The sequence below is a fragment of the Podarcis gaigeae genome (assembly GCF_964106915.1).
Source record: "Podarcis gaigeae genome assembly, chromosome: 17".
Classification (NCBI taxonomy): domain Eukaryota; kingdom Metazoa; phylum Chordata; class Lepidosauria; order Squamata; family Lacertidae; genus Podarcis; species Podarcis gaigeae.
Genome location: NC_139694.1, coordinates 10,844,469 through 10,856,683, shown reverse-complemented (window position 1 = coordinate 10,856,683; position 12,215 = coordinate 10,844,469). Strand labels below are relative to the sequence as shown.

At 41.1% G+C, this 12,215-nt stretch overlaps 1 protein-coding gene across 2 annotated transcripts in view; it reads right to left on the bottom strand.

Moving 5' to 3' along the window:
- DNAH6 (dynein axonemal heavy chain 6) overlaps nt 1-12,215 on the bottom strand; it is a 127,789-nt gene that overhangs the window by 29,452 nt on the left and 86,122 nt on the right. For both annotated transcript variants that reach the window (XM_083718044.1, XM_083718045.1), the window contains 8 exons: nt 11,715-11,894; nt 10,814-11,047; nt 8,481-8,616; nt 7,277-7,446; nt 5,249-5,439; nt 3,404-3,564; nt 2,861-2,949; nt 887-1,033 (listed from right to left, as the gene is read on the bottom strand). In XM_083718044.1, the coding sequence (XP_083574170.1) occupies nt 887-1,033; nt 2,861-2,949; nt 3,404-3,564; nt 5,249-5,439; nt 7,277-7,446; nt 8,481-8,616; nt 10,814-11,047; nt 11,715-11,894 (1,308 nt within the window). The remainder of the gene's footprint in view (nt 1-886; nt 1,034-2,860; nt 2,950-3,403; nt 3,565-5,248; nt 5,440-7,276; nt 7,447-8,480; nt 8,617-10,813; nt 11,048-11,714; nt 11,895-12,215) is intronic.

Below are 12,215 nucleotides of genomic sequence, written 5' to 3'. Positions count from 1 at the left end.
AGTATGTATAGTATCTCAACGCTACTACTAAGGGGAGGCATCTATGTTTCAAAATTAGAAATGTCCATTTTTCCAAAGCGAAGTTCTTTGGACATAATCAAGATAAACTGAGGCATAATTGTGTTTCACTGATATCCACTTCTGATTCAACTGCTTTGGAATTCAAAAGGAGCCTTTTCATAAGTGGGACTATTACAAATGCAGTAGAAATGGAACTACTAACTTTTCCAGACTGTTCTGGTCTAAAATCTGTACATTTCTGCAATATTTTATTGCACACTTCAGCAAAAATGCAAAATTTACAGGTTGTTTTATTTCAGTACAGGAAACTTGGATGTAGCCCCAGATAACCCCATCTATCTCTGTCCTTAGCTCTGTGACTTACAAAATGTGAAGCAAAGGATGCAGAAAAAACTCTAGGAGAGACAAATGAGAATCTTGCGGGGGGGGGCTCCCCTGATTCTCCCTTCTTACATGTGGGGCACAGAGTAATTGGACAGCACATTTCCCTCTCCTCAATAGCAATATGCCCTTTGGATTGAATTAAAGCAATAAAGATGCTCATCTACTGCTGTAAACGCAGCAAACAGGAATTGTATTTTCTGCCCTCAGAAACATTTGATAATATTTGCTCCTTTAAATTTCCAATAATTAAAAATAACTAATTAAAATATTCATATAAGAAACTCATGCCTAGACCTTAAGATTGTGATAAAAATGAGATAGCCCCCATCTGCGCTGCTACTCACAGCAATGTGGAAGAAAGGCAGAACACAAATTTGTGGAGAGGGAGAAAGAGAGAGGGGATATGTTTTCTGAACAGCGTAACATCTACTGAAGCTGTTGCTGCTGCCCTTTTTCATATACTTAAAATAATAAGAGGTACCTGAATGATAGCATGGAAGAAACAAATGCCAAAAATTATTTTTCTCCAGGTTTTCCCCAGGATATTTTCTTCAAAAAACGAAGATGTCATTTCTGTGAATGCTCGTCTGATGTTTGCTCGCAGACCTTTCGGGGGTTCATTAGTTACCTGAATACATACAGATATAAATAAATGTATTGTTATATAGTTACTAGGCTGACTGCTAAACATCTGCACTGATAAACACAGCAAATATTCTTGCAATCCTAGGATAACATTACAGTTTGTAATCCTGCCATGAAGAAATAGTTACAAATATTTACTTGCACAGATATAGGACTGAGCTACATAAGTTTGCCTTCTAGTTCCTCACTGTGTTGTCACGTTTAATTTATGAATTAGCAGCTATCTGCATGCAAACTGTATTTTATATTCAGAAGGCGGCCCACAGCTTTTAACCACATTAATGCACTGATTGCTTACCCCAGAAAATATATGGAAATGGAACTCTATGTTATGACAATAAGGAAATTTAGAGCAAAGAAAATAGAAATCATCTTATGCAAGGGGGGGAGGGGGAGAGAAGCAACCAATATATATGCAAGTAGAATAATGCAAGTAAGAAAGAATTGATACTACAAAACAACTCCTATGGGTTTTATTTGGAAATCATATTTTTAAGCTCCTAGATATTGGGTTACTGGAAAACTGCTTTAACGAGTAGAAACCAATTGTAGCCACAGGTAGCGTTATTAAAATCAGTAGAGGTAGTACAGTTCATGGCAAGACAAATTTTCTGCAAAATCATATGGATATAAAACTAAAGTAATGCAGAAGAAAAAGAAGTAATTGAATGGAACTTTTCTCATGGGACGCAGGTCTCCCCAACCTGTCTGGTCTTTGACCGCAATAAAGATTAATTGATTGTCTCCCCAACAAATTCAGAATGCTTTAAAAAGCAGTAACATATGGGGTTCAACTTCAAATGCACACTGCTTCTCAGCCTAATGTACCTCACAGGGTTTTTGTGAGGCTAGAAATGGAAAGGACTAGAACCGTGTACCTAGAGCCTTGAGCTCCTCAGACGAAAGGTGGCATATAAATGTAAGAAAGCAAGCTGGGGATATAATTCCAAGAGCAAGGAAGGGATGGCAAAGACAAAACTGCATGGGAAAGTGTCCTCCTATCCCAGTATACCTACTGCCGCTTACTGTCTGTACCTCGAACGCCATTCTAGGACACCTACCTATATGGTGCCCCCCTCACCATTAACCAAAATGAAGCGTAGGTTTGCATAACTCAATTGTGCAAATTCCTTCCCTGCCATCTTTGCCTCTTTCTTCATCTCTTTCCTATCTTGTCTCCACCTCTATCACAATTTAACCTGTACAGGGTCTGTTTTTCCGTACTTATGTCTCCCCCCCTTATGTTACTTTTTTAACAAACAAGCAAATAACTAGGTGTCAAGGAAGCAGATGCCTAAAGCTCATCTGACTACACACATGGAGGTTATAGCAGTTATTTTAGGTCTCCTGCTGTGGGTTAAACCACAGAGCCTGGGACCTGCCGATCAAAAGGTCGGCGGTTCGAATCCCCGCGATGGGGTCAGCTCCCGTTGCTCGGTCCCTGTTCCTGCCAACCTAGCAGTTCGAAAGCACGTCAAAATGCAAGTAGGTAAATAGGTACCGCTCCGGTGGGAAGGTAAATGGCGTTTCCGTGCGCTGCTCTGGTTCTCCAGAAGCGGCTTAGTCATGCTGGCCACATGACCGGGAAGCTCCCTTGGCCAATAAAGCGAGATGAGCGCCGCAACCCCAGAGTCGGTCACAACTGGACCTAATGGTCAGGGGTCCCTTTACCTTTACTATGTTCCTTATTTCCCAACTTTGGAGACAACTAACTGCCGCCTCAATGAGTACAACTCCACAATGTTCTGGGTGCTGTTTGTTCTAGATTTGCATTTCCCATTTTACTAATTTTTTTTTCAAAACATACTACCTTGACAGAATTCTGAAGGACAGTGACAGGGAAGATAGCACATGGCATGGAACTCAAATAGAGTCTGAAGCTTTCATGGATAGAGACATCTGAAAAACAAAACATTTTAATCACACCACTGTTTAAGGCAAATTATGTTTCAGAATAAAGTGAAGCCCTAAACTGTTTCCCAAATTAAAAACAGTGTTTTAAATGTTATGGGCACTATCTAACAGTCTGTTTTCTCACCGATTCTATTTCATTTCAACAGGTTATGTTAAGCGGGATCTAATTAATTTACAATGTGGGGATAACAAATGGTGGCCCACTTAAAAGAATTGTTGTAAGCATAATAAAGATAATGCATGAGAGCAGTTTTTAAAATGATAAAGATGATGATTAAAAGTGAATGAGTACCACAAAACCCAAAATGAGGACACTTGTTTTATAAGCTATTAAAAAAACCTACAACCCCCCCCCCCATTTTTTTGTTAAAAACCTAAAATGGCTTCATCTCTTTGAGGTATATAGCATGCCTGAAACAGAAAGGGGGGGGGGACATACTTGGCTCTGTAAAAGTTTTTATAAGCTCTTCCATAGCTAACATCCATGAAACGGCAAGGTGACAGTTCTGCAGAAACACCCAATTTCCCGATTTCAATGCATCCTTAATCATTCTTTCTGCAATAGGTCCTTGACCTTGCCCTAATGAAATGGACTGCACTCTGAAAGACAGAATATATTTTGTTGGTATTCAAATTACATGTAGTTTGCATATATTATTTAGATAACCTATGCACACTTTTTGAGTTGCGTGGCTAGACAACTAAAAAATGCTTACTTCTAAGCAAATGTGTTCGGACTGCACTGCGAAATAGTTCAGACATTTTATGTCTAGTGCTGTATCTATTACTTAGGCCTCCAAATAAAAAGAGCTCTACATTCAAATATCATGAGCATTCATATATGGATTGAAGTCAAATGCAAGTATATTGCTACCCACCCCCCAGCATTTTAGTTATACCTCTTTTCAAAATCAGTTTTGGTAAATACATTCCTTCCTGGTTGAAAGTTTAAGTTACCAGTAATTTTTGTAAATGATTATTAGTAAGACATTTCTATGCAAAGTGCCTCCTCCACTGATAGGAACAGCTACAAAATTTTACAGTGAAAAATCCCTTGGGCTAGAGATGTGACTTTTCATTGTCAAGTAAACCTCTGTTCAAATATTGCTGGCATATTTAAAAAGAAGAAGAAAAAGAGCATAAATTTATGGCAAATCTCATGTCATTACCATGTGAAAACTGGGAACTCTGATACCTAAAGAGGAAGGCCAAGACTAAGATTAAAGCAGTGTACATGTTATTTCTAAAATCCCATTAGACCTTGTTGATTCAAGAGGGGAGGGCAGACTTTTGTGGCTCCCAGGTATGACAAAAGAATACCACAATGTATGCCCTTCAGTCACTTCAGGGAAGGAAATTTGCACCCTGTTGCTCTGTGGGGCAATGAGACCACAACAGTGCAAGTAAAAAGACAGTGTCAGCCTGGTTGTCCTGGTAATAGTGGCACATCCCCTCATCTCCCCAACTTTCTGAGTGGGAGAAAACAACTGATGTAGCCAAACCAGTACGTTTCTGAGCACAATTCAAAGTGTTGGTGCTGACTTTTAAAGCCCTAAACGGCCTCGGCTCAGTATACCTGAAGGAGCATCTCCACCCCCATCGTTCTGCCCGGACACTGAGGTCCAGAGCCAAGGGCCTTCTGGCGGTTCCTTCACTGTGAGAAGCAAAGCTACAGGAAACCAGGCAGAGGGCCTTCTCGGTAGTGGCACCCGCCCTGTGGAACGCCCTCCCACCAGATGTCAAAGAGAAAAATAACTACCAAACTTTTAGAAGGCATCTGAAGGCAGCCCTGTTTAGGGAAGCTTTTAATGTTTAATAGGCTATTGTATTTTAATATTCTGTTGGAAGCCGCCCAGAGTGACTGGGGAAACCCAGCCAGATGGGCGGGGTATGTATGTATGTATGTATGTATGTATAAATAAATAAATATTACTATTACTATTATTACCACAGTTGGATTACTATAATGCAGTCTATGTGGGGCTACCCTTGATGCAGAAAGTGGTAGCTAGGTTGTTTGTAGAGGCAAATTACTACCAGGATATAACACTCTGCTTTCAGGATTGACATTGCCTGATACGCTGCAACCAGGCTGAGTTTAAGGTCTTGGTACTAGCCTAAACAGCTCAGGACCAGGTTACTTGAGAAACTGCCTTATCCTTTACAATGTATATTTTTGTATCTATTACAACAGAATCATTGATAAAACTTAGAGAGATCATACCCAAATGTTTCATCATATGGAAATCAAATAGTACATATAATGAAAATATATAATCTATACCTTTCTGAATATCCCCGTTCTTTTGCAAACCTCTGGAAAGCCCCCATGGGGTCAGAGCCTGTACTTAAGATGAACACCAGTGGTGTGGAAGGAGACATATCTTGATAAAGAGTTGCCAGATCAACTGGGGGATTCTCTATGAACTGTTTCCCAAGGTTCTCTATTACAAATTCAGTAAGTGCAGAAACAATCTATAAATGTTAAAACAGTCGTTTTACAAATGCAGAGATGAAAAAAAGAACTGATATCATTTACTTCATTCATTCATTTTATTGTATACCGCCCTTCGTCTGTAGATCTCAGTGCAGTTCACAACATAAAAATGCAAGATAAAAACACAAAATACAAAATAAAACAAGAGAGACCACTCCCTACAAACCAAAAAACCTTCTCCCCCATCTCCTCCCACAAACACATTAAAAAGAGTATTTTGCATAATACATTACTATGTTGTATCAGGGCTTCTGTTACATACAAGTGATAGGGAAAGTAATAATTTCATATCATTTTGATGATTCCACTTTGTTTTGAGTCTATGGCCTAGCTCAGAGGCACCCTGGGGTAACTTGTAAGATCAGGGGTGCTGCAGGCAACACTGGCCTCCATCCCCCTTTCCTTTCCTTCCCTCTCTTCTCTGATGCCCTCTCATGTCTCTGCCTCCCAAAGGCTTGCACAGCTGTTTGTTGCAGCAGCCCTGGCTACAAGCTCCCCAGGTGAATGGTGCCTTTTCCCAGGCTCCTATGGGACAGTGTGAGGAGGCACCTCTCTCTTTGGGGCAGTGGGGAGAGCTCAGAGGCCAGGGGTGGTGGTGCCCAGAGGACTCCCAAGGATAGGAGAGAGGGCTGAGGGAACACTGCACAAGGGAGGATGTTTGAAAAGGGGTGGGGGCTGCTGGCTCTGCAGGCAAGGGATAACATAACTGGGCTTTTGAGGAGTACAGTGCACTTCCCCAAAGGGGAGCTACAAAAAGAATGTAGCTGGTCAAGGGAGCCATGGACTCAAAAAGGCTGAAAACCTCTTGCCTAGCTAATCTGAAAAGGCCTGTGTTTGTATTTTACAGTACAGAAATTGTTTTCAGGTACTGCATGTAGTGAACTCTGGAACACTGAAAAGAACCAACTGTTAGAATCTAAGGCCCATGGGCCACAAGTGGCCCACTGGGGTCGTTTAACCGGCCCCCGAACCAAGTCACCTGCTCAGCAAGTCCCCACACACTGTGCTAAACCAGCGCAGTGCAGCATGGGGACTCACTTCCATGGTGCAGGAAATTGCGTGGGCGCGCATGCTCAGATGCGTGCGCAATCTGGCCCACAGAGGGATCTCTGCTGGAGTGAACCAGCCCAGGCGAGGTAAACCTTACCGACCCCTGATCTATAGCAACCATTATATGCTTCCCACTGGTCTCCCTGGCTGAGGTTGTTGCCAGTGTTGTGTTGGAGGAAACTAGGAATGTGGTCTTGGGTAACTGCAACATCTATGCTCAGGATTTCATGGTGACCATGGGACTCTCCCAGTCTGCCTATCTTAACTGTTAATAGTTAGAAAGGTTGGATAATTATCATCCTAGCTTTTGAGATATGCATGCTGAATTCAGTGGCACAGTTATGACTGGTGTAAGTCAAAACCTAATCTTGCCTTACCTTGCCATAGCTCAGTGGTAAGGTGCATGCCTTCAGTGCAAAATTTCCCCATCTTTGATTTTTGGCATCACCAGGTAGGGCTGGGAAATAATTCAGCCTGAAACCCTGGAGAGCTATTGCCCAGCGAGTGTTGATAATACTGAGCTAGATGGACCAATAGATGGACTCTGTATAAGGCAGCTTTCTATGTCCTATTCTAGAGTCACAGCCACAATTAGTCATGCACCTAGAGGGAGGCAGGTACAGGCCGTATTTCCCATATGATTGCTTATTGTTGAGGCAGATGAGCTCTCCCCTCTCTTGCAAACTGCATTTCTGACGGGACATTGACTACATAGCAGCAGCACCTCTAAGACAGTGCCTTGAATTGTTAATAGACACGGCTTACCTTTTCTTCCATAAAGCACTTCACCACAATTAATTTCTGAAACATGGTCAGCCTACTGTCCCAGGATTCGTGTGGTTTATCTTCTTTTTTTTTACCGCTTTCAGTTTCAGTTTGAGTTTCAGGTTTATAGTCTTCCCACTGTTCCGGGTTAATACGAATTTCAAGTTGTCCTACAAAAGAGTATTATAATTTCAAGCCACTTTAGTTCACCCTTTCCCAGAAGAAAATCATTATTCAGGTAACACTGGGGAAGCCATAGCTCTATCAGATATGTAACAGTTCTGAAAATACTAGGGGTTAGTTCTTAGCAATTTGCAATTTTCTGAACAAGAGAAGCATATTGAGAATACTGCTGTGAACACTGATAGGATGAAACAGAATGTGTTTGGTTAAACTAAAATGCAACTCCATTTAAAATTGGCATATCTTACATACAATATTTTATAAACCTTACATACAACATTTTTACCAGTTGGCAGATGACTACAACTAAATAATTAGAAATTCTATGGAATTTCTGGTGAGAATTTAACTGCACCACTACATACATCAATAGTACTGGGGTAGCCAATGTGGGGCCTCCATGTTTTGGATTACAACCCCTATTAAACTGTCCCAGTATGGCCAGTAGTCAAGGATGATGGGAGCTGTAGTCCACACCTGGAAAGCATTACTACAAAAATAATAATTATTTTTTGTACTTATTAGTCATTTTCTTTATAAAACAACCCAAAGCGATTAACAAAATAGTTCAAAGATTAAAACAAAACCTAACCAAACCAGAATGCAAACCTAAACACACTTTTGTAGGCTCAAAGGTCAAAACAAGCACTTCCAATTGAGCCCAGAAACAAATCACACTTCTATTTGACTTCCTTTGTGTGGAAATAGGTTTTAAATATATATACTGTACTGCAAGTCAACTGGAATATTTTAATATGTCCCACAGCAATGTCATTCACTTAAGATGCCATCTAGTGTGAAAACAATGTGTATAACAAATAACTCTTGTCAACCCCTGAGCCATCATCAAACAGAAAAAGGTAAATTCAAGTTACACTAACAAAAATCTATTGAAAAACAGAAAAACAAATAACTAATATTCAAAAGCAGGCAACGTATCATAGAAGTATACAACTCTCTCATGTTTAGATGCATGATAGGAAAAGTCCTTTACAATCCCATTTCATATTTTTCATGTTACCTAATTTAATAAAAATGTGCATCGTCTGTATGTCCGTTTCAATTCCTGCAAAACATGGCAGTGTTTCATCTAAGTCACAGCACATAAACCACGTATTATCTTCAAGCCATGGAATCTGAGGTTTTTCAGTCCGCTCCTATTATAAATAAGACAAGCTATGTCAAGTAGTGTGGTGACAGGTTGCGTAGAGTGTGCAGTCAGACAATTTATTATTTCAAATATGAGTACAGCAGGATTTTAAGAAAATCTCTTGATCATCATGGAACAAGTGCTGTAACCTAAAACATGCCCACTTGAAATTATGAAGAACTTATTTTCAAATGAATATGATTAGAAATTGTGTATCAAAAGTATGCGTTTTTAAAAAAACATAATTATAGTATTCAGTAACATTGCCTTTCTAATCTAGGCCATTTTATTAGTGTTAAATAAACATTAACAATAGCATACACTGCCTTGAGTGTCTTGGAGAAAAGCTGGGATACAAATGGAGATAACGATGTCGGTTATAAAAAAATAAAAATAACAAGCTGGTTATTAAAAAATAACAAGCACAATAAAAAGAAATCAAACCGACATTTGCAGAATTACATCATATATATGTATGTACATGTATGCTGGGGCTGTGCACCAGATTTGGATAATTCCCCAAACCAAACCTGGCTGATTTGGAAGAATCTGGATGTTGGTCACATCAGGCTGAGACAGCCCTGGAACGCAAAAAGGACCTACCTGCAGCTGCATCTTCATTAAAGAACATAGGGATGCAGGTGAGTTGATGCCTTTCCCACCAACCTCTCCCTCTTCCTGCCTGGCCTCTCATTCTTTCCGCCTCCTGACTAAACATGACTAAATGCTCCTGCTTACAAGCTGGTAAGCAGAGAGGACCCAAGTTGTGGCTCCATCACAAGTGGCTATCATGCATGCAGAGGAACTGCTTGCAAAGGAGCAGCGCCCCTCAGGATCGAACCTGCCTGCCCATGGTCAGCAGGGAGGAGAAGAAGACCCAGCATCTTCTACTTTTCCCACTCCCTCCCACCTTAGCCCTGTCTCCAAATCCATGGCAAGGCATGGGTGGCACAGGTGGATCAACCCAATCCATGGGCTATGGATTGGGGCTACAGTGCAAAACTGGGAGGGCTGTACACAGTCCTATATATTCATGTTTTCAGTCTGTTGCACTCTGGAATAAGCAGTGATATGTAGCCTTCTGTGATGAGTTTATCAAAACACTCTGAAGATAAAGTTGCTCACATGGCCGGGAGTCCCCCAGCTTATGCAGTTCCATGACTAGCTGCACCCAGAGCATTGACTGGTCTAGTTTTATGGGACCACATTTGGTGGTTGAAAGTGAGGATACAGAAAACAGGCTTGGTGAAGTTCAGTCAGCCACCTTCAAAGTCAATTACATCTAAAAGGGAGAGGAAGTCTGGTTGGGTCTAGGAAGTTAGACATTCCTCTTGGACATAAAGAGTTGTATCAGCATCCTATAAAGATCACTCTTAGGTCACTCAGGGAGAAATCTAGCCTGGACCTGGAAGATGTAAATTATAGGAGACAACAATCCCTTTATGGGCAAGTGGCTCGAGAATGTGGTCATTGTCCAACCGCAAACATTCTATGATGAAACTGATTGTCTACATCTATTCTAATTAGGCTTCAGGCCTGGTTCTGGAATGGAAACTGTTTTGATTGCCCTCTGGGTTGACTCTGACTGAAAGGAATAGGGGGCATTTGATCCTGTTAATTTTCTTGGACATCTCAGTGGTTTTTGACATCAGTGATATTCAGTGGTATTCTCCTGGATAGGCTGCCTTTTTCGATAGGCTGCCTTTTCAGTGTTGGTTATGGGACACCCTCCCCAGACATGCTTATTGTATTTTTTTTGGTGTCATGTGAGATTTAACCCCTTGTGGCTTTTAAATTTCAAATATTTTAAAGTATTTTTTTAGATCTGCTGTCCTAGAGCTATTTTTGTGTTTTAAGCTTTTTACTTGTAAACTGTCCAGGAAATTATTATTTTTTTGTATAGAAATATTAACAACAGATAAATAAATTACCAAAGTGCTTTGAGAGCCAATATTGGCTGACAAGAGGGGTCCCTAATCCTCCACGTCCTCCCTTTGTCATTCACATCTCACTCATGTAACACATTGCACAGCACAGCAGCCGTATCCTGAATTGTTGTACCTCTAATCTCACTGGTTGTACAGCAGCCCTTGCACCTATTTACTTTTTGGGTTCTAATGAGAAGTTGAGCCACACAATCATGAAAAGGATCCAGAAATTTAAAACTTCATTAAATATATATTAAAAAGTCTTCCTAAATATACCTTATCTAAACCAGCGGCTCCACGGAGGAAGAAGTTCCATTCAAGGTCTGTAAGTTCTTCTTTCTGTCGCATGATCTCAATACACAGCATAAAGCTATAGATTAGTTTGTGCTGTTCAAAAAGGCCTCGGGAAACATTGGTATAAGTTGCATAGAGTGTCTGAGAAAGGAGTATAGCAAGTCGCTCTTCCAGAACATAGTTTTTTTCAGATGTTTCAATAGTGGTGTTAAATAGCTGCAAGGGAAATCCAAGAAATATAATGTTGGGTGTGCTTGTTACTAAAGCTCATAAAAGACTAGACACGAATAATCCTTTGGGAACATCTAAAGTAGCTCTTTGAATCCTAGATACTAATTTCAGAGGTTTGCAGTTAGGTGGAGTCTTGCAGCTGGAGCCTTAGAAACATATGGCTATTTGCTATATGGAGAATGCCTCCTACAATTCTTTGCTCCTGCCTGCTGTCATGTGGTGAGAAACCCACCCACACCATTGGTCCCATCATCTCCAGTGGTGGAGCAAGCCGATTGGGCACCTGGGGCGGTGTGCATGCCCTGCACCCAGGGGTGGGGCCAGCCGGGGCAGGACACTCTGTGGGGCCTCGAAGGAGTCTGTCTGCTTCCTCCCACTCAGCTGCCCTACAGCTGAGCGGGAGGCGGTGGGCGGACCGTTTGGGGCAGTGCGGAGCATGCGGGTGCCCAAGCCGCTGCGTCACTCCCAGGAGAGATGCTTGGCTCAGGCACCCTGTAGACTGTGCGGTGAGTGCCGCCCGGCATTTTGTCACCCCCCTCAGTGGTGACATTCGGAGCGGCCCACTCCCACCGCACCCTCTTCCTCCGCCCCTGATCATCCCACGAATTGAATTGCAAATGTGAAACTGCTCAAAAGAGAGGAAAGTCCAAACCTGTTTGAAATACTTTAAGGAAAATTGATACATTGGATCAATCTCTGACAAACTTGCAATCACAAAATACATGACTGATCCCCGGGTAGCGACAGGGCGATATTTTTCACGGGCTGCATTGATTTTTTCTTCTGTCGTTTCTGCTTCCACAAGCCTCACTTTGATAGCACCGGATGTAATCTAACAACATAGATTTCAAAGTAGCATGTTGAACACACATAAGAAACTGAGTACCTCAAATATGTGGAATAAATTACTCAGAATGAAAAAAAAATATCATATTTGAGAACACATTAATCAATCATCATCATCATCATCATCAAAACACTTTCAAGTACAGTACTCAAAATAATTTTGCAAGCATTATCTAGCTGTAGTTCTTACAAAAATGATATAAAGCAGATCAGTATTATCCTATTGCAAATAGGTATCATCCTACTAAATCACACTCAAAGCAGACCCGCTGGAAGCAATGAATGTATGACTAACATTGGCTATTGC